The sequence below is a fragment of the Macaca thibetana genome, chromosome 13 (assembly GCF_024542745.1).
Source record: "Macaca thibetana thibetana isolate TM-01 chromosome 13, ASM2454274v1, whole genome shotgun sequence".
Taxonomy (NCBI): domain Eukaryota; kingdom Metazoa; phylum Chordata; class Mammalia; order Primates; family Cercopithecidae; genus Macaca; species Macaca thibetana.
Window position 1 is genome coordinate 97,708,315 of NC_065590.1, and position 22,170 is coordinate 97,730,484.

Here is a 22,170-nt window from a genome sequence, read left to right on the forward strand (position 1 = left end):
TCCTAAAAACCTCCTCTTGCTTCTCTCACCAAGGGTTTCAGGACTTTCAACCACATGTTGGCATTAAAGAAAACACGTCAGGCTGGGCGTGGTGGCCCACACCTGTAATCCCAGTACTTTGGGAGGACGAGGCAGGTGGGTCACTTGAGCCCAGGAATTTGAGCCTGGGCAACATAGCAAAACCCTGTCTCTACAAAAAAATACAAAAATTAGCTGGGCATGGTGGCTTGCACCAATAATGCCAGCTACTCAGGAGGCTAAGGCAGGAGGATCGCTTGAGCCCAGGAGTTGGAGGCTGCAGTGAGTCATGACTGTGCCACTGCACTTGCACCAATAATCCCAGCTGCTCAGGAGGCTAAGGCAAGAGGATCGCTTGAGCCCAGGAGTTGGAGGCTGCAGTGAGCCATGATTGTGCCACTGCACTCCAGCCTAGGGGACAAAGAAAAACAAGGCTGGGCATGGTGGCTCACGCCTGTAATCCCAGCACTTTGGGAGGCTGAGGCAGGTGGATCACCTGAGATCAGAAGTTTGAGACTAGGCTGGCCAACATGGCAAAACTCTGTCTCTACTAAAAATACACACACACACACAAAAATTAGCTGGGCATGGTGGCAGGCTCCTGTAATACCAGCTACTTGGGAGGCTGAGGCAGGAGAATCTCTTGAACACGGGAGGTGGAGGTTGCAACGAGCCAAGATTGTGCCATTGCACTCCAGTCTGGGTGATGGAGTGAGACTCTGTCTCAAAAAAAAAAAAAAAGAAAAAGAAAAGAAAAGAAAAACAAAAAGCCAGATTCTAATCCAAGTGACTGTCCCAAAATATTGAAGATCACCAAATAGCCCAAGGAAAAAAAACCCTGGGGTACTGGGTAAAGGAGGAAATGTTGCTGAAATGCTTTGGGAGACAGAGGAAGGCAGTGAGGAAGCTACTTGGTGGTGCAGTGTGGGGACAGGCAGGGGTTTGCAGCTGTGATGGAGGAGGCCGGGGGAGCTGGGAGCCCTGCACAGGAGCCACAGGGGGCCATACAACACGGGGCACTTGGCATGTGTCTGTGCCGGCGGCTGTGTGGCTCCATAGAGCACCTCCCGCCATCCAGATCTACAAAGCCCACAAGCAAGAAAGGAAAAAGGAAAAAAACGTACTGGTAGATGTCACGCGAAGAGGGGGCAGCGGTGGATGGACAGCTGGCGGATCTGACGAAGATCGCTGCCGGCTTCCACCGTCCACACTTACAGAGTTTGTCTTCCACAGGGTGTTAGCAGAGGAGGCTGTCTGAACTGAACCCACACGCATGCACACAGACGCATGCATGCACACATACACGTGCACACACAGAACAAAAACAGAAACAGAACACTGCGTTATTGATCCTCCCCCTTATGAAATGGTCAGTATGACCCTTCTACCTAGAACCCTCAACTCTTTTACTCCTGTCTCTGGCACGTGGAAGATAGACACTGATACCCACTAAACCAAAGACGCTTCAAGGACTGTTCTCAGCTGGTTTTCTCAATCCATGAAATTTAAAAATTCCTGAGTTTATTTCTCAAATATCAGTATCATTTGAAGAAGGAAATAAACAGCCACAATGCTCTCTTGCGAACACTGCACTTGGAGCTTCTGGAACTTCTGCTCCTCTCCACCCTCCCATCGAGTCCTTCCCATGGGCCGTGGGAGTCACCACCATGTGAAGAGGAGTACCATGTGCCCAGCTGGCACAGGTGGAGGGCAGAGTGCAAATCAGACACTAGAGGAGGGGCTCTCTCTCCCTCCCTCCCGCAAACATATTTCTGGCTGGAAGCAGACACAGATGACACCAATCAGGTTCAGGTGACCCACAAAAGAGATGGCATTTCCCAGGTCACAAGCCCTTCTTCTGCCTGACAAACCTGCAAGCTCAGGTGCACGGGGCCCAGGTGCCAGGTGTGACTCCATGTTGGAGGCTGTGCACAGCCTGTAGGGCAAAGGCTGGGCCTAGAAATGGGCCAGGCCACTGGGTCCAGAGGAAGCCTTCGAGCTCCTCCCATGGGGAGCCAGGTCTGCCCCAAGTGCAAGGCTGACAATGTCAACCCTTTGCTATTTAGTTGCATGTGAGAATTCCACCCAAGACCATGTGTGGGCCACACAGAGAATGGGGGAGACAGCAGGTAAGGGGTATGACCTACATCACTGGAAGAAATGAAGCTAGGGACAGGAATGGCAAAAATAAAAGGGGGAAAAAATCAAAACCCTCGAATTCCAAGACTTCGAGAAACCAGGAGATTAAGAGTTTACCCCTCCATGACCCAGTGGAACAAAATCAAATCTTTCCTCGCATGACATACACAGCCAGCAAAAGCCACTGCTGAGAAGGAGGATGATCAAAGTCATCTTGATTGTGGGCTGTAGAAAATTCATGCCTGCCCGCAGGATCTGGGAGAGGCGGGAAGAAAGCCGCACCCACCCTGGGCCCTGACCAGCCATCCTCGGGGTTTGACAGGAAGGAGGTGCGACTGTGTGGCTTCACCTTGTAGCTGCCTTCCGTGCTCAGGGACATCCTCATCAAACCAGGGATGGATGCGGTCTGGGATGTAGGGTGTGTGGGGACAGCAAGCAGCTGGCTTCTGGGCCTGCCTGGGGGAAAGGCCTGCTCTCAGCAGGTTTGTTCTTGGGGGTATGACTCAGTGACTCACACGACAGGTTCACTGTCACTTCTCTGGGCCTCCCTGAGTGACGGGGCAGAGCCATGTAAGGGTCTGAGAGACACCCAGGACAGCAGGGAAGACGGGCCCAGCCGCACAGGCGAGTGTATGTGCAGCACGAAGTTGCAGCTGTCTGCTCAGCCCTGGGCCAGGTCTCCTGGCCTCAGCCACCCTCACGCACCAACCCACCTTGCCCAGCTAGCAGCTACCGCATAAGGACAGTTCGGGATGTATTCGGGGGCGTGGGCTCCACTCCATCAGCGGCTCACAGCGGTCACAGCGCCGGGATACATGCTCTGTGCAGACTCTTGTCCTTCCTGGGCCTCCCTCCTCCCATCAAAGCCTCAGCAGCCCCCTTCATGTGGGAAACTCTCTGAAGGCCACAGTGATGACTGGAGCTCAGCCCAGAGCTGAGCAGGTCACTCGCCAGACCTGCCTTCAAGGAGCACCGTAGCCAGCTGCTCTTCAGGAAGGACAAATTACTTAACTTTTGGGAGCTTTGGTTTACGTATTTCCAGAAACAGAAAGTGTCACCTGTTGAGTCAAACCCTCCAGGTTATAGCTGAGGTAAGAAGAGCAAGCTTTTTGCCCTAAGACACTGGTAGGACCACAGGGCTGGTTTTGTATTTTAGAATTAGGCCAAGCACTGTTCCCCAAATCAGTAGCATTTTATCCTTCATTTTATGGGGATCACTGGTAAGAAGTAATCGCAGGGGCCATGAACTGGACCAGATGAAGGCAGAAGAGAAATAAAAAGGAAAGAACGAAGGCCTGGGAGGGAGAGTGGAGGAAGGTAAACAGAAGGTCGCGGAGGGCAGACCTGCAGGAGTGTGTCTTTCGGCCCAGCCCTGGGAGTTCAGGTGGCCACCTCAGGCTGCCCTGGGGGAGTTCCCATGTTACCCAAGCCAGGCAGATGCCACAACTCTGCCCAGAATCAGAGTCAAATCAAGAGACTATACCACCATCTGGCCTGATAAGAATGATGGAATCCCTTTAGGAAGCAAACAGAAAATAACTACAAAACAGAAGAGCCCAAAGGTCACTCAGTTGGAGGCAGGGCAGCTGCAAACTGCCCAAACCACAAAACAAGACCCTCTATAAATTCACAGGGATGACTGACAGCGTCATACCTTTGCCAACATTCCGTGGAGGAAGAGGCGGGGCGCTGGTGGTGCTGGGGGCTGCCGGCTGGGCGGGAGGTGGGCTGCCACTCGGGATGGCTCCATAGGTCTCATTCTGCAAGATGCTGGTCATGAAAGCCCTCTGCTTGTCCTTGGCAAGGTTTGCAGCATCTCTTGCCAAAGATACAGCGTTAGACTGAAGCTGGTTGGAGCCCAGCTGGTAGAAGCTGATGGGCCGGTCTTCTCGCCGGTTGGGACTGGGCTGCAGGAGAACATCAGGGCAGAGGCGTGAGACAGAAATGATGCTCCTGGTGATGACATTCAACACAGGGCTGAAAACGTCACTGACACCAGCTCTGCTGGGCTTGGTACCATTTGAGCTCTCATCTGTTGCCTGGGAGCCACAAGTTGCATGAGAGCTGTAAGAGTGAAAACTCACTCCTTGTGTCTCGTGAAGGAAACACACATTGATATGGTTTGGCTTTGTGTCCCCACCCAAATCTCATCTTGAATTGTAATCTTCACGTGTCGCGAGAAGAAGGTGACTAGATCGTGGCAGTGGTTCCTCCCTGCTGTTCTTGTGATAGTGAGCTCCCACAAGACCTAACGGTTTGATAAGGCTGTCACTTGCTCTTTCTCCTGCCACCCTGTGAAGAGGTGCCTGCTTCCCCTTCTGCCGTGACTGTATGTTTCCTGAGGCCTCCCAGCCATGTGGAAGTGTGAGTGAATTAAACCTCTTTCTAAATTACCCAGTCTCAGGTATTTCTTTATAGCAGTGTTAAGAACAGACTAGTATATACACACACACACCAAAAAAGCTGTGAATTACAAGTTAAAATTCTCCATTCTGTGATGGATTTAAAATATAAGCTATTTATCTTATCAGCCGAAGTTATCTCAACCTAAGTCAGCATTTTTCCTGAAGTTCCCCTTCCTAAAACATGCCTTCTTATGTTACCCCACAGGGTAGCCAGCTCTGGCCAGCCCGCTGCACTCAATCTCCAACAGCTATATGGCTCATTCAGCAGAAATCAGTGTTTTCTTCCCATATGAACAGGAGCTCCTGAGATTCCTCCAAATCAGGGTTAACAAACAGTGGCCTATGGGCTGCCACCTGTTTTTTGTCGGTAAAATTTTATTGGAACATAGCCATGTCCTGTCATTTAGATACTAAGGCTGCTTTTGAGCCATCCTGGCAGAGCTAAGTAATTATAACATGGACTGTGACACTTCAGGCCCACAGAGCCTAAAATATTTACTATCAGGCCCTTTAACAATTTGGCCACCCCTGCTCCCGCTGAAGGTAACGTGCTTTTTTTTTTTTTTTTTTTTGAAGAGAGTCTCACTCTGTGGCCCAGGCTGGAGTGCAGTGGCGCAATGTCGGCTCACTGCAAGCTCTGCCTCCCAGGTTCATGCCATTCTCCTGCCTCAGCCTCCCAAGCAGCTGGGACTACAGGCGCCCCCCTACCACGCCCGGCTAATTTTTTTATATTTTTAGTAGAGACAGGGTTTCACCATGTTAGCCAGGATGGTCTCAATCTCCTGACCTCGTGATCCGCCTGCCTCAGCCTCCCAAAGTGCTGGGATCACAGGTGTGAGCCACTGCGCCCAGCTGGTCATGCGCTTTCTTGGAAGTGAATGCATGGAATAATGACTCAGGTAACTTAGATCTAACTTCTATTTCAAATGCCAGCTTCATTAAACTACATATGATGGTGAGCAAATGACTCACCTTGCTGACCACATTCTCACCTGTTCTCTGGATATGGCGAGTGCTTTTCTAGCACAATGCCAGGTGCCTATCAGGTGCTCAGTGTGAACGGCGGCAGCCCTGTCTCTCCCTCACATGACCACCAACCCATTCTAGGTTCGGGACAAACCAACGCTTCAAACCCAGCTCAGGTGTGCAGAACTAAGCACCCAGTGGTTCTTCACACATATTTCTAAATTGCAAAGCCCACGGGTGAAAGGATAAACAGTCCCTGCTGCTGTCTGCTGAGAATCAGGTGAGCAGTGTGGATGAGTCTTAGGACTCCACACCAGCCTCTGCTCTTGTGCTTTTCCTTGGACTATGCAACCTGCTTCATCATTGCTCATAAAACGGGAACGTGGCGTCCGATTGCTTGATGAAGAGGCACACTGGGGCAGACTGCTTCCAACTTTTAAGGCAGGTTAAGTATGAAATCAGGCGACTCTTCTTGCTTTGACACTGTTTTGTACCTCACTCAGTGAAGTAATTTCTTATTCTGTATTCTAGGAAGCAGTAAGTATGGATGTTAACTCTATGAGCAAAGACAATCCAACAGGTTTCAGAAATGCCTTCTGGTTACCTACTGACCTATCCGTCCATCTATCTAATTAGATATCCTCAATACACATCAGAACATTAATGCATTACAGAAAATTAAAAAAAAAAAAAAGGCCAAACCATGAAAATGTGTTTAATGTAGCATTTGCCACTAATTCAGCACCGAGCACATTCCAGGCACGCCTCGAAGTACCATGCTGAAGGACAGATGGAAGTGGGTCACAGCTAGGAGTCAGGGCTTTGGGTCAGACGACCTAAGTCTGACTCTCAGCTCCGAGTCCTGCGTGAAGGCAGCAACCTTCCTGGGCATCACCCCCCGTGTGTGAAGCAGTGAGTATGGTAAAAAGGGAGCTGGAGGAGGAGGCAAGAGCCTTTGTGCAGTCCCAAGGCTGCCTCTAAATAGCTGCTTCACTTTGGCCAAGTCAACTTTTCTCTTGAGGCTTCAATATCCCAAACTGATAAATGAAAGGGTTGGACCCAGTGAGCTCTACAGGTCGTCTGATGATTTCAGTTGATGTTTTTTAAGATCAACCAGGAGAATGTGATCACCTAGACTGGGAGAAATCTGGTCTTTATGATGTGACTCCATCGCAAGGGAGTTTCCTCTAAACCCACTGCAATCAACCCCCCCGCCCCCCCCCCCCCCCCACACCCCTTTCCTTTGTAGCAAAAGGCTGCCTGTAAGTACATAATTAGCCATTCCTTTAAATTAATGGGTGCAGGAGCTGGGAGACGGGAGATGGTAATGGGAAGGGTAAAACCAAGAGCCTACTGAGATTAATGAAAGCAAAAAGCAAGCTACATTTTCATTTCTATAAAACAGCTTTCTGCCTTAATTATAGATTAGGACCCACATTATTCTGGATGAAGCTGATCAAAACTCTTAATGGTTAGCAACCTGGCACTGACCTGCAATTTCTCATCCATGTCGTCATCACTTTCATCCAGGTCTTCGTGGAGTAGTCGCCATTCATATTCAACATGAACGTGAGAATTAAATCTTCCAGATAAGGCTTGGGTCAGCTGAGAGAACAGAGGGATGGTCAGTGCTGCTGCTCATACACTCGGCCATGCACCTGGACCCACTGAGGTGTGCAAACAGGAGGCCTGCCTTGTAGTCCAAGGCAAATTCATGGAAATCTCTGGGTTTCAGGTAAAGCCCCCGCCCCTCTGCCTAATTCACAGGGTAACCTTGAAACTCAAAGCTGGTATGTCCCAGCAAAGGCTTTGTAAACTGTATTAGTTTTTAGCCACAGTTCCTGGCTTGTAACTCTCAAAGCTCTTGCTGCAGTCTTTGGTTATAACGTGGGGTGTTAGGCCTCAGGAGATAGAATCTCTTTGAACTTCTCCTGCCCCAAGGCAGGACTCTAATCTTCCACCACTTTTCTGACTGTGGGTCTTAAGACCCTCCCCAGAGAGGGTCTCACCGTATACCCTGGGGGAAGAGATGCTGACATCATGAAGCTTCCATAAAACTCCAAGAGGACTGGGTTCTTGAGCTTCACAGAGGGTCCTGGAGGGTGGTGCCCGGGGAGGGGATGGAACCTCCGCGTCCCTTCCCCCACACCTTGCCCTACGCGCCTCTCTATCTGTATGCTTTATAATAAACCAGTAAACACAAGTGTCTCCTTGAGTTCTATGGGCCACTCCAGCAAATTATTCGAACCCAAAGAGGGGGCTGTGGGAACCCCCACTTGAAGCCGGTCGGTCAGAAGTTCTGGAGGTTGATTTCCGACTAGTGTCTGGGTTGGGAGACAGTCTTGGGGACTGAGCCCCCAGTCTGTGGGATCTGACACTACCTCAGGTAGACAATGTCTAATTGAACTGGAGGACAGCCAGCTGGTGTCTGCTGCTTGTGAAACCACCTTTTCAAGAACATGGTTGTGATAAAAGTCTAGCATGGCTGACTCCATCTTGCTTCTGGCCTCACAGGCTGGCTGTCCTCCCTTACTCCTGGGCACAGACCAAGCTAACCATGGGAAGAATTTAGTTTGTGGTGTAAGTTTGAAACAAGGATGGTAATAGTCCCTCCCTAAAACTGACTCAATTTTTTTATTATACTTTAAGTTCTAGGGTACATGTGCACAACGTGCAGGTTTGTTACATATGTATCCATGTGCCATGTTCCTATGCTGCACCCATTAACTGTCATTTACATTAGGTATATCTCCTAATGCTATCCCTTCCCCATTCCCCCACCCCACGACAGGCCCCACTGTGTGATGTTCCCCACCCTGTGTCCAAGTGTTCTCACTGTTCAATTCTCACCTATGAGTGAGAACATGCGGTGTTTGGTTTTCTGTCCTTGCGATAATTTGCTCAGAATGATGGTTTCCAGCTGCATCCATGTCCCTACAGAGGACATGAACTCATCCCTTTGTATGGCTGCATAGTATTGCATGGTGTGTATGTGCCACATTTTCTTAAACCAGTCTGTCACTGATGGACATCTGGACTGGTTCCAAGTCTTTGCGATTGTGAAGAGTGCCGCAATAAACATATGTGTGCATGTGAAAACAAGAAAACTCTGTTCTTGTTAGGCAGCTTGAAAGTGCCTTTGGAAGACTAATGAAAGGCCTCAAGATGAGGATTATGGGAGGGGTCTGAATTCTGCTAAAATGTAGGTGCAGCTTGCCTCTCTACTAATGTAATTGTTTACCATCCAGTGGAGTGGCTCACACCTGTAATCCCAGCATTTTGGGAGGCCGAGGCAGGAGGACTGCTTGAGCCAGGAGTTTGAGACCAGCCCAGGCAACATAGCGAGACCCCACCATTACAAAAAATTTAAAAACTTATTTAGCCAGGCGTGGTGGCATGCATCAGTAATCTCAGCTACTCGGGAGGCTGAGGTGAGAGGATGGCTTAAGCTCAGGAGTTTGAGGCTGTCTATAAGCACACCATTGCACTCCAACCTGGGCAACAGAGAGACACTGTCTTTTAAAAAAAATTGTTTACTGCACCTGAGGCCACGATATTTGTGACTTCCCCAACTGATCCTATAGATAACATATCCTAAGATTGATCTTTTGAGATATTTTTTCAGACTTTTGCATCCTGGTGACCAACTGACTCCACCGAACCTGACTCATGCATGACTCAACCAGTCCCGTGGCCCCCACTGAGATGATATGCAGTGGCCAAGGGCTGTTTCTCACACTTGTATGATTTCACTCCCAACCAATCAGCAGCACCCATTTCCTAGCCCCCTTGCCCATCCAACTATCCCTGAAAAACCCTCACCTGTGAGCCTTTGCAGGGACACAGTTGAGTAATAACTCCTATCCTTCCACTGCTCAGCCAGCTTGCCATAATTCAACTCTTTCTCTATTGCAATAACACTGTCTTGTGAATTGGGTTCATGCAGCAGGCAAGACAAACGTGTCAGATGACTACACTTGGTGTAGGGTGGGGGGAGCCCCACACCTCTGGTCACAGCAGTCTGCTTCTGTATTGCTCGTTGTGACAACAGTGTAAGCATAGAGAAAAAACAGGGCTAGAGAGCTTTCCCCAAAACAACAGGCAAAGGATATTTGAGATCTAAAGGATGCTGATCAGCCTGCAAGTATCCACATTCCATACGGGAGAAAGCTCAACCCCAGGAGAACGAATGTGCTCATTCACTGTAAACCCAGCCTTTTCAAGCAGGATGAGAGAATTAAACGCTGTAGAAAATGATCTGAGTGGCTATTTTCTCAGTTCTCTCAAGGAAGGTAGATAGCTAGTTCCATTCTACATGTGCAGAAGAGAAGTTAATTCATTACACACTATGGGTGTCTTAGAACCTCAGGGCTTAATTTCCCTCATAACCAGATAGTAGCTACATGACCCTGGGCAAGTCACTTAACTTTTCTGTGCCTGTTTCCTTATCTGCAAAATGAGGACAACGGCAGAAACTAATTTGTAAGGTAGTTATGAAGATTAAATGAGCTAGGTCAGGTGCAGTGGCTCACGCCTATAATCCCAGCACTTCGGGAGGCCAAGGCACGTGGACTGCTTAAGATCAGGAGTTCAAGACCAGCCTGACCAACATGGTGAAACCCCGTATCTATTAAAAATACAAAAATTAGCTGGGCGTGGTGGCAGTTACCTGTAATCCCAGTTACTCGGGAGGTTGAAGCAGAAGAATTGCTTAACCTGGGAGGCGGAGGTTGCAGTGAACCGAGATCACGTCACTGCACTCCAGCCTGGGCGACAGAGTAAGACTCCATTTCAAAAACAAAACAAAAAACAAAACAAAAAAAAAACAAATTAAATGAGCTAGTGGATGTACAGTGCTTAGAAAGAGGACCTGTTACTTATCTTACACTTGTATAGCATTTATTATTAATAGTTCTTTTTTTTTCTCCCCCAGCCTGGTGCACATTGGCATAATCAAGTCCTGTAGCCTTGAACTCCTGAGCTCAAGTCGATTCTCCCACCTCAGCTTCCCAAGCAGCTGGGACTACAGGTGCACACCACCACACCCAGCTAATTTGAAACTTTTTTGTGGAGATGGCGTTTTGGTCTGTTGCCCAGGCAGGAGTGCAGTGGCGCCATTATGGCTCACTGTAGCTTTGAACTCCTGGTCTCAAAGTGATCCTCCTACCTTAGCCTCCTGGGTAACTGGGGCTACAGGCATGCTCCACCATGCCTTGCTAATTTTTTTACCCATCTGCAAAGACAGTCTCACTATGTTGCAGGGCTGGTCTCGAATTCCTGGCCTCAAGCAGCCATCATCCCCTGCCTCAGCCTCCCAAAGCTTTGGGATTACAGGCCTGAGTCACTGTGCTCAGCCTTAATAGTTCTATTTACTGAGTGCCGTGTGCCAACTGCATTACAGCATTTGATAATAATTCTCACGACTGTATGTACTGGTGTAACTGACCGCACTTTAGAAATAAGGAAACAGCCTAGGAGAGTTTCCTTCCAAAGCCAAGTGGAGGAGCCCACGGCAAGGCCAGTGCTGCCTGGCCTGGTGGGCTCTTTCTACTGTCTACACGGTCTACACTGAACAGGAAAAGATAGTGTCGAGCAACCCACACGATCTGGGGCTGAGGAACAAAGAAAGGAGGTTGGCCTTGATGTCCAGCAAAGTAAACAGCTTATGGAGGCCAGAGAACAGGCCCTTGTGGCGGCCTTGGGCCTCTGCTCCAGTTGTCCCACCACATCAGTGATGTTACCAACACGGCCAACCAGCAAACACTGACTCACACCCCAAGTCTCACTACGAGGGGGTGGGTCCCCCTAGGTTTCCCTATATACTCCCTAGCATGCTTTCTCCAAGGCAGGCTGATTCTGGGCTCATCCCACCAGAAACGCTGAGCTCTGCTCAGGACACTGGTTCACAGCAAACCCTGCCCAAGGAGGACGGGCTTGGCTCCCTGTCCCGTGACAGGTGCCCCACCCCGTCCTTGTGGCGGGAGACTCACCAGCTCCTCACAGTGCTCGTGCTTGAGGCGCTTGGCAATGTCCAGCGGAGTCTCTCCTGACTCGTTTGCTAAAAGTCAAGGGCGAGCAAAGGAGGCGTTAAGGCAAAACCCAGCAAAGGTATGACATCCAGGACATTTTTAAAAGGAACAGAAAGGCAGCACTAAATTACATTGGGCCTGGTTAATGAAATCCACAGTGAGTTTGACCTAGTTGAGGCTGAATGTATCTTGTAATTGTATAGAACTGCAGCTAAATACAGAAGGTAAAACTTTAAAAGACAAAGTTTGAACTAATCAAAAAACTAAAACTGGCCAGGCACAGTGGCTCATGTCTGTAATCCCAGCACTTTGGGAGGCACAGGTGGGTGGATCATTTGAGGTCAGGAGTTGGAGACCATTCTGGACAACATGGTGAAACCCCATCTCTACTAAAAATGTAAAGATTAGCCAGGCATGGTGGTGCGTCTGTGGTTTCAGCTACTCAGGAGCCTGTGGGTGCAGTGAGCCGAGATCACGCCACTGCACTCTAGCCTTGGTGACAGAGTAAGACTCTGTCTTAAAAAGAAAAAACAAACAAACAAACCCAAAAACAAACACTGAAACTGTTGAGGAAGCCACCTAATTAAAATCCACATCCAAACTGTAAGTCATTGAATAAAGCGATTCATCATAAACCTCTAACGAAAAGCACTGCTAACCTAGTTCCATGCACTGGAATATAATAAAGTTTTACACCTTCTCTCAAGCAGTCTATAACCTTGAAAGTATATACTTTTTTTTTTTTTTTGAGACAGAGTCTGGCTCTGTCACCAGGCTGGAGTGCAATGGCGCAATCTCAGCTCACTGCAACCTCCACCTCCCGGGTTCAAGCAAGTCTCCTGCCTCAGCCTCCCAAGTAGCTGGGCCAATAGGCACATGACACCACGCCCAGCCAATTTTTGTATTTTTAGTAGAGACGGGGTTTCACCATGTTGGCCAGATGGTCTTGATCTCTTGACTTCATGATCCACCCGCCTCGGACTCACAAAGTGCTGGGATTACAGGTGTGAGCCACTGCACCCAGTCTACACTTTTTCTAAATAAGCCTCAGTCAACGAGGTCCGATTATTAGTTTTCTAATGATAAGCACGGCTCTCAGGCAGATGTGTGTCTTTTTTCTATTCTTTCCTCTTTAATAGTTCTTCAAAAATACTTCCTCCTGAGGGGTAACAACTGGATGCTCTCAAGGCACAACTGTGCCTTGGCTGTTGGCATGCCGGGGTCCTCCACAGAGGAAGGGACTGGGGCCAAGTAACAACCAGGGCCCTTCATGGAGGAAGCAGTGGTGCAAATGAAAGGACAGAGCAGTAAACAGCATCTCCCCCTATAATCCATCAAACCCAGAGCCAAGAAAGGGGCCAAGTGTGGCCTCAGGTGGGGGTGAATAGGCTCAGGGTGTGTGAACAGGTCAAAATTCCCCAACCTTGTCCAAATTCACCTGGCATTCGTGAGAGCTGCAAGACCCACCCTTTGCTTATCTTATGATCTGTAAAATGCCTATAAATGCTCCCAAAGTCTAAGTAACAGATGGTGAATGCAGCCTCGTGGAACAGGCAGGGAGAGGCCCTTTCTCGTTAGTGGTAGGTTCTCCTTCTCCTTGGCACTAACAAGAGCCTACAGGGTTAGCCCTGTTTCCAAGAGCCGGGCTTGGGTGGCAGAGAGGAGGCAGAGGCCAGGGTGCAGCTGAGCCCACCCCCGGGGCCCGGGCCCACTCACCTATCTCGATGGAGGCCTTCCCTCGCAGGAGCAACTTGAGGCACTCGGCATTGTCGGTCAGGCAGCAGTAGTGCAGGGCCGTGCTGCCTTTCCCTGTCTGTTTATCCAGGTTCCCACTGCCCAAGCACAGGAACAGAGAGAAAGCATAGTGTGTCACAGGCCAGAGGATAAGGACTGCCCAGCAGGGAGCCTGGGGCACGTGCACAGGAGAGGCAGACAGTCCCTGAGTGAACAGTTTCCCTAAATCATTCCCAAGGTGGTGGGACCTGGCACCGTCCCTGCCTGTGTGGAGAAGCCTTAGCAGAAGGTCATCAAGGAAATAACACGATGATGGCAGAAAAGGTCAAAAGGGGAAGGGGGCATCCCTCATCCCTGCTGCTGCTGAGCATGTGGGGCCAAAGCAGAGGCAGTGCACCACCTGGGTGAACCCGGAGCCCAGCATCCTTCTCACGTCCCCCCGGCTGTGCCCAGAGGCTGCCGTGCTAGGCTGGCCAGCTGTGCTGGACGCAGGGCCTCTGGATGCCTGTGTGACTCACCCATCCTGTCCTATGGGAGGATGGGGGCTGAGCTTTTCTCTATCATTATTTGATATTCCCTCCAGGAAAGGGAAAAGTCACTTTCCCAAAGCCTAGTGACTTGCCCAAAGTCACTTTCCCCAGGCTCCTCAGCCTGTTTGCCCTGGAAATACCTCTGAAAACAGGCTCAAGGGGAATCTCGAGCTTTTCAAAAGTTCTTCCAACATATCACAAGACCAGGTCATCCAAAAAAGGTGCTCAGGCTTGGCAGACATGGCACAGGCCCTCCACCCTAGCAAGCATGGCCACTGCCACATTCTGAGGAGGGGCAGGGAGCTGTGTGCCCCTGCACAAAGTGGGGACAGAAGGGCGACCTCAGGAAGTGGCACCTGCTGCTTCCATCAGAAGGAAGCCAGTTATGTTTTCAATATAAAAAAAGGAGCTTCTTTTTCACCAAATTGGGGGCATAGGGGGGAGCTTCATTTTCAGAATTCTCCCCCACTTTTGTCCTCCTTCCACTCTGAAAAAAAGAAACTGGGACTTTCCTTCTCCTGCCCCCTGAAAATGTGCATGGAGGGAGCGGCATCACGCAGCTATCAACCAAATGTTTATGGAACCCTTGCTGCGCTCTAGGAGCCAGGCTGGCACTCAGACAGAGGGCATCAGGGCAGCTTCCACCATGAATCCAGTGAACTCAGGCTCCTCAGGAAGAAGCTGCAGGTCTTGGGGCTGACCGCCCCACACTCCTCTACTTTCTGGCCATTTCTTCACTCCTCTGCTCAGAAATGGGAGGAAAAAGCAGGGGACACAAAATGCAAACTATCCCATGGCTTTTGCATTTTGGAATTTTCCATTTCCTTCGGAACAAATTTCTGGGGCTTTTAACAGCCCCTCCTCCTCCAGTACACACATGGCTCAAACCATGATCAGGGAGTGAAAATACATGTTGAGAGGTCTTGAAGTCCAGCCTTCAGCTGCCAGGCAGGTAACACAGGACTGAAGCAATATGCACCAATCACACGGACTCCCGGATCTGTGGTAAACCACCTGTGCACATCTCTAAAGGTCATTTCTAATCAAAGCATAAAAACAGCTTCTCAACCCAAACAAAACACCCATAATCCAGTGCTCTGGTTTCTAATCTCTGGTTCAGATCATGGCTAATGTGTGGATCCCCTCCTTGCTGCTATCTCCCTACTGCTCAGGACACTCTGCTTGGGCAGTGTGATGACCTGGCTCACACGATGAGTTGAGGACTGCCCCTGTGCACAGAGGGTGGTCATGGGTTCCCCAAGTTCAGCAGCCATATCTACTTGGTGTCTCCCTCAGTATCAGACACTAGAAGTTGGACCCTGCAATTACCACAAAAGAGTTTCTAGAGCTTTTTTAAAGGATTGCCATGGAGTACCTCACACCTGGCGTACTTTTTCTGTCTATCATTCATGTTTAGACCTGGGAAGGTTCTCTTGACAACACATCAGAAGCGATGAAGCTGCTTCTGATTCCTTCCCCAGAAATACCAAGGAGAAAACGAGTGCCTCCCTTAATTTCCGAACACCTACCTGTTCTGAACTAAAAAGTCTACAATGTGAAGAGAGGTTCGATCCACGGATCTGACTGCAAGGTGAAGGGCAGTTTCATCTGGCTCCTGAAAAATCAAACAAAGGCATTCCAGAATTCTAACGGGAGCATTCAATTCTGTGTCCACCACCGGTGAAATAGGGTATAACTCTTCCAAAAGTCTTTTATTCTTCCCTTCGAGAAACTTATCTCTTAGACAGAGTCTCTTTAATCTCTACACAAGCTCTTTGCCCTTGGGAATGTGCAATTTGGAGATTGGTCCTGTTTCTCCTGACTCCATGGGAAATAAATGGGAAGTTCAGGGGTTTCATTTCTAAGTCCTCTCAATTGACCTGTCCCCATCCCTGCATCAGCACCACAAGGCAGATCCCTGCCTGCAAGCAATAATCTTGTTCCAAGGATCCAGGAAGGTCCCCCAGACCACCTACAATCCAATCCCTTTACCTGCTCCTTGAGTAGAAATATGTTTCTTAAGCAGGCTTAAAGTTTTGCATTCTACGCTTACACACAAGGCTTCGAATGCTGATAACTGTGCTGTCTCCAACTCATACTGGGGATTCCCCAACTCCACTACCTTTTCTGAAAGTACACCTGGCGGCGGCGGAGAAGAGATGAACAAGGATTGTTCCAGCAGGTGGGTGGGCGAGAGAACCAGAGGAGGACAGATTCAGAGGACAGGAGGTGAGGGCAAGGGGAGGTGCCTCCCAGGCCTCCTGCCCCACCTATTCGGCCCTCTGGCTGCAGCACAGCTCAGTGCTGGGCACTCTCCATACTGCATGGGTGGGCATGAGTTCTTCCTGGGGCTGGGGAGAGAGCGGGACCAGCCCAGAGCCCGCATGGACGTGCCTGTCACCGGGAGAAAGATGCTGCAGCCGTGAAGCATCGTTGATGATAAGCAGCCAGCCCAGTCCTGAGGTCCTGAGGTTCCAGGCGACCAAATGTGCATCTACAGGGCATTTGTGGACCAGAATCCGGACACATGCCACCCCACTTGGGTGCTGGTTTGTTACTGCAAACCCACTCCAGCTGGATGCCCACCCTCTCAAGAGAGCTCCCCCAGGAAAGGAGGGGTCTGGCTCCTACTCTATTCCCTCTGAGGGGGAGCGCGGTGGGGTGTGGGTTCCAGGGAACCGCCCCCTCAGAGAGCTTCTCTCATTAGCATGAAGCTCAGGTTAAACCTGCTCGCAGATGACGGGTCCCTCTCAGGCTGCCTAGCTTCTGAGATGCCTTCTCCTCCACCTGGGGATGGGCGTTCTTTCCAGAGCCGGCATGACATTTTTGGTGTAAGAATAAACCACGAGGTGGGTACAAAGTTTTAGACAAGAGAATAAGTCCTGGAGACCGAATGCACAGCCTGGTGACTCCAGGTAAGAATTACATAGTGTCTATTTCAAAACTGAGTCAATCTGAAATGTGCTCTCCATTAAAAATGGATGAGTATGTGAGGTAATGGATATGTTAGCTAGCTTGATTTAATCATTCCATGATGTAAACATGGATCACAAACATCACACCATACCCCCTAAATATAGATAAAATTATTTGTCTACTGAAAAGAAAAACCCCTAGTTTATTCTAAAGCAGTACCTCTATCCATGCTGTCTTCCTCTGGAGAATTACCCAGCTTTGGTCAGTATTGCTGATTCCACTGATCTGCCACGGTGCCCCAGTTTTCCTCTTTTTTTTTTTTTTTTTTTTTGAGACAAGGTTTCACTCTGTCGTCTACCCTGGAGTCCAGTGGCACAATCATGGCTCACTGCAGCTTCAAATTTCCAGGCTCGAGTGATCCTCTCAACCCAGCCTCCTGAGTAGCTGGGACTACAAATGTACACCACTATGCCTGGCCAATTTTACTTTTTTTTTTTTTGGTAGAGATGGAGCCTCCCTATGTTGCCCAGGCTGGTCTCAAACTCCTGAGCTCAAAGGATCCTCCCGCCTTGGCCTCCTAAAGTGCTGGATCCCAGGCATGAGCCACTGTGCCCGGCCTTTTTTTTTTTTTTTTAAAGTAGCAACCCACACTCTTACATGTCCGTTGGCCAGTGGGATTTTTTCCGTAAGATCCACACCGTCAGCATAAGCTTGGAGCAATCCAAATATATCTCTCGTTTTGACGGCCTCACAAAGGCTGTGAAGCTTCGCCGCGTTATCCGCGTGCTTCTTCCTTGCGTATCTCCTCTCAATGTACTTGGCTGTGATGTAGTCCTTTCTGGCATTCCTGAAACCAAACATAATTGCCTTGCAAATCATGAAGGGCCTCTACCCGCCATCCAGCATTCCTTCGTCTAAGGCCACGTTAATGGTTCCTGCGCCACCTCCCTGGTGAGCAGCGCTGGCCTCGAAACGCAAAGCACGAGTGGCCAACATGTGGTTCAACGGCTGCACAGGTCTTCACTGAGACCTCATGGGAGCTGGCCAGGGGGAAAACTCCCCCATGTTCTCTTGGCCCACCGCCCTCTATCTTGTCTCCCTCCCCTCACTCCTAAGTTCTGTGATCTGACCTCACTGTCACCCTCATCACCTCCACGCCCTTCTTACCCAGGTCCCTCCACTAGGCATGCCCTGCGCTTCGTCCTCCAAGAAGGCTGGCCACCCTGCCCCCGCCCTCCAGGCAGCCCTGGCCAACCTCTGTCCCAACATTCTCTCCATCAAGGCCTGCCTGCCTGACTGCCAGACAGGCCCATAAGCTACAAGCCCATAAGCTCCCTGGGACATGGACTACGACCTCTCTTTTGTAGGCACCATGCCTGGTATGAAAGGCACTATCAGATGAACCAAAATGAAATGTCAGTCCTCTTTTTGTGTTCTACTTTATGTCCTTTATGTGGCAACATGCTCAGCCTCCACCCCATCCAAAGAGCCTAGAGAAGCAGGAACAAAAGGGGGCCAAAGAAGCCTGAGTTCAAATCCCACTCCCACCACACACTGCTGCTTTGAACTTGATCAAGTATTTCATCTCTCTAGACTTATAAGTTTGACTTGTGAAAATGCACATAATACATCCTCACAGTAGCACCACGAGACATAGGTGCGTCAACACACCTACAGCACATACAGGGGGTCTTGGGCCTTGGAAAGACCCAGTGAACTTACAAGAGGGACAGCAAGAGAAACAGCAGCTCACTGATCACAGAGTATATGCATTTTACATTCCCAGTTCTGAAGGTTGAGGGTCACTGCCCAGGGACTCCTTGAATCTTGAGAATCAGGCAAGAGCCAGGCAGGGGCAGATCAGTTGCGTTCCTTTGTAACACAGCACTGCCTACAATCTGAGGACGCATGTGGCTGCTCCCCTTCGAGCTGCAGTCCCCGCATGGTTCCCTCCGGATCGCCTCTCTGTCACTCAGCTGACTACAGCAAGGGGCCATGGCTCCAGGAGCAGTTGTTGACTTTTCTGTACCTGCCCTAAATCCCCATGGAACAACTGGCCCCCCAGAAGGGGAGTCTGAGCCCCCGGACATGCAACTGGAGGCAGCGAGTAGATCCTGTCTACCCTGGGGTCCCTTGAAGATGGGCCAGCCTAAGATGAGAAGCCATTACCCCCACAGCACCCAGACAGAACCAAGCAGGCAGAGGTCTCTTGCCAGCGTTTGCCAGGCCTCATAATCTGCTTGCCCTTGGGTGCATGTGGCTCCTGGACACGCCACAGTATGAGGCTGGCTGGTGCAGCTGGAGAGGAAATCACGTCCCATGGTGCCCGTTCCACCTGAGCAGGCAGCGTGCTTCACAGCCCAAGAAGGACTTCCAGGGGCACCTAGTGAACTTGTGCCCTGGCGCTTTCCAACACACTGCCTCCCTCCTGCTCCAGCTCCAGTTCTGCCCACTCTACAGGGCCTTGGTTAAGGCGCGTGCCCCAACTTCCCCCAGCACATGCTCTCCGTCCACACAGCGCCAACCCGTGCACTGAGCTCACTTCACTACGGTGCTGGGTGACTTCTGTGTGAGATACGTGGTCTCAATGGATTCCCTCAACAGTGCCATGAGTTTTCATCTCCACCTGCAGGCACAACAGGGCCCTCGAATAACATCATTTTGTTATAACGTTAAGAAAAAAATCAATTCCCAGGCAGGGTCACTGTGTGGAGTCTACCTGGGTTTTCTCTGGGCACTCAGGTCTCCCCGACATCCTGAAGCTGTGTGCGCTGGGCTAACTGCTGTGTCTCCAAGGCCCCACTGCGAGTGAGTGTGGATGTGGGTATGACCGCATCCCACAGTGGGATGGGGTCCTGTTCAGGGCTTGTTCTCACCCTGGACCTCAGCTGCCAGTACACGCTCCGGCCACCTGTGACACTCAACTGGAATAAGTGGGTGAATCATTATCTTACTTGTTTTTATGAATCTTTCTTTATCCCCCTCAGTAGCCAGAATCTTTCCTAAATGTACGCATAGCTCATATTTATTTCAATGTTTAATATCAGAAGTGTTCTGGGTCTTTATTCAGAAGTTTGGTGATGTTTTCATGATCAGAAATATGTGGCAGGAACTGAACTCTGCTTTACATCAATTGGCGCAGGGTGACACTGGTTTCCTATACAGCATTCTGCTTAAAGTCACAGGTTTCCAGAAACCTTTGAGTTTCTGAACACTAAGGATTTACTGTACACTGAAGTCCATAGAGGGAAACCAGATTTTGTTTCCTCAGGCAGCTGGTGGGACAACGAGGGAAGACCCATTTTATTCCCGGAGGTTCTCCTCTCAGGGCCTCTAGCACAGTATGACACCCAGGGAGATGCTCCATTCCTGGCCTGGTGAGTGTCATGGTGGACAGCCCATTTAATGATGTAAATGCCTCTTCTGACAGGCAGTTAGACTGGACAGTTGTCCAGTTTCATGCATTTTTCAATAATCACTGTGGGACAATCATTACTGTGACCTCTGCAGGAAGCGGGTAGAGAGAAAGTGGACTTCCTTGTTTTTCAATGTATTTCCTCATCTGCCTAGGGCTTGGAGGCCCCGAAGGCAGTTCCTACACAAACATGGGCACAGATCTGTTTAACTCTACACATGCCCCCTGGTTTTGTGAAGGAGGTTTGCTTTGCTAATGTGATCCTTCAGACAGGGTTTCACCGTGTTAGCCAGGATGGTCTCGATCTCCTGACCTCATGATCCACCCACCTCAGCCTCCCAAAGTGCTGGGATTACAGGCATGAGCCACTGTACCCAGCCCTCCCTCTTTTTTTTAATGACAGGCTTTTGCAGAAAAACAATGAACATAATGATACATTTGGTGTTCAGAGGAGGGGCTTTCCTTGCACTTCTGAAGGACAGGGTGTGTATAACAGTCCCAAGTCACAGGGAGACACAGTTTGGCTCCTGTGAGCAAATATAAGCCTGTCTTTCCTGCTCCACCTCCCCTAGTTATACGTTCCTGACACCCCCAAGATCCATCTTGGAATTCACAGGCCACTAGAGGGTGTCCTTGGTTTCCCCTTCAACAGGTTTATCTGCAGATGGTGTGCGGTTCTGAGACAAAGCTAGAAACAGTGTATTCCTTTTCATCTGATGTAAAATATTAGCTTATTTAAGCAGGCACAGAGCTGGGAGTACTTGTTTGACTTGCTGATTCATTAAATATTCACTGGTTCACCATAAGCAACACATTACGGTGGGAAAAACCAAAATGAGTAAGAAGTACTTCATCAGAAAAATATATGTAAATGCCTGAGTATACTATGAAGTGGGATGAAATGTTTTAAAATAGAGCCAAATGCTATAGGAGCACAGAGCCAAGAAAGTAATTTCAGCTGAGGAGGAATGGAAGTAGCTGACATTTCGCCATCACACAGGTCATCCGCCCTCATTTTGAAAAAAGCCCGGGGATAGGGGATGTAAATTTCCTTTTCAACAGTGCCAAGGCTGGAGGGGGCTACAGTGCAGGCAGCACATTCATACTGAAGGGTTCCACATTGATAGTGTTCATTTTTTAGAATCGCCTAGCTCCAGAACAACCAAATGCCCTGCTTTTATAAGGTACCCTGGTGCTTGGAAGAAATGACACACACTTTGTTCAGAACTGACCGATACGATAGCATTACAGGGTGCTGGTACCGTCAGTGTGAGACGAAGCAGCGGAAAGAGCAGGTGTCAACTGCACAGCAGGAGCTGACCTCGTCATGCGGGATTCATGACGCCTCCTTCACCAAGCAGGACCCTCAGGCTAGCCCAGGAAGAGCTCCTTCACCTCGAGTAACTCTCCATGGAAACTTAACTGGAGAGGACCCTCATTTTCAGGGTGTATGGAATCAATGCGGGGTACAGATGTGACCTCTGTCGCCCACAGGAAGAAGAGCAAGCAGAGCAGCTAATGCCGACTAGGCACTAAAACTAAGCACCACATGTCTGACCCCATCATCCAGCTCATTCCCCCAGTGCCTCTGTGGCGGGCGGGGCGGGGGGGACATTAACTCCCTTGTTATATTACAGAGCTGAGGCTCAGAGAAGTTAAATAATCTGCCTGTGTCCCGTGGCTCAGATAAGGACTGATATATCTATGTCCCTACTGCCTCTCTAGGTTTGGGTAAAAATACAGATTTGAAACTTAGATTCTCATCAAGAGAGGATGATCACATTGTAGGCCTCATGCCTGGTATCTAAAACCACACGTTATCCGATTCTCAAGGAAATGCTACACCACAAACATCTGTTGCAGGATTCAAACATAAACTGACTTTAATCCAACAACAGCCAGATCACCCACCTGAGATACCTGATACCTGAAAGTCTGTAATGGACACAGTCCCTGTTCACTCCCTTGCAATGTTCTGGCTCTTTCACTGTATCAAGTCACATCAGCAAAACGCAAAA

General features: G+C 49.6%; 2 protein-coding genes across 3 annotated transcripts in view; both read right to left on the bottom strand.

Moving 5' to 3' along the window:
• IAH1 (isoamyl acetate hydrolyzing esterase 1 (putative)) overlaps positions 1–22,170 on the bottom strand; it is a 359,243-nt gene that overhangs the window by 100,216 nt on the left and 236,857 nt on the right. The gene's annotated exons all lie outside the window — the stretch shown is intronic.
• The window catches only part of ASAP2 (ArfGAP with SH3 domain, ankyrin repeat and PH domain 2), a 203,452-nt gene that overhangs the window by 16,064 nt on the left and 165,218 nt on the right, over positions 1–22,170 (bottom strand). Inside the window, exons 17-23 of one of the 2 annotated variants that reach the window (XM_050753889.1) lie at positions 17,395–17,584; positions 15,351–15,436; positions 13,274–13,389; positions 11,519–11,586; positions 7,020–7,133; positions 3,812–4,064; positions 1,143–1,277 (exon numbers count right to left, since the gene is read on the bottom strand). In XM_050753889.1, coding sequence (XP_050609846.1) covers positions 1,143–1,277; positions 3,812–4,064; positions 7,020–7,133; positions 11,519–11,586; positions 13,274–13,389; positions 15,351–15,436; positions 17,395–17,584 — 962 coding nt within the window. The remainder of the gene's footprint in view (positions 1–1,142; positions 1,278–3,811; positions 4,065–7,019; positions 7,134–11,518; positions 11,587–13,273; positions 13,390–15,350; positions 15,437–17,394; positions 17,585–22,170) is intronic. The other variant, XM_050753890.1, reaches the window with a different exon arrangement.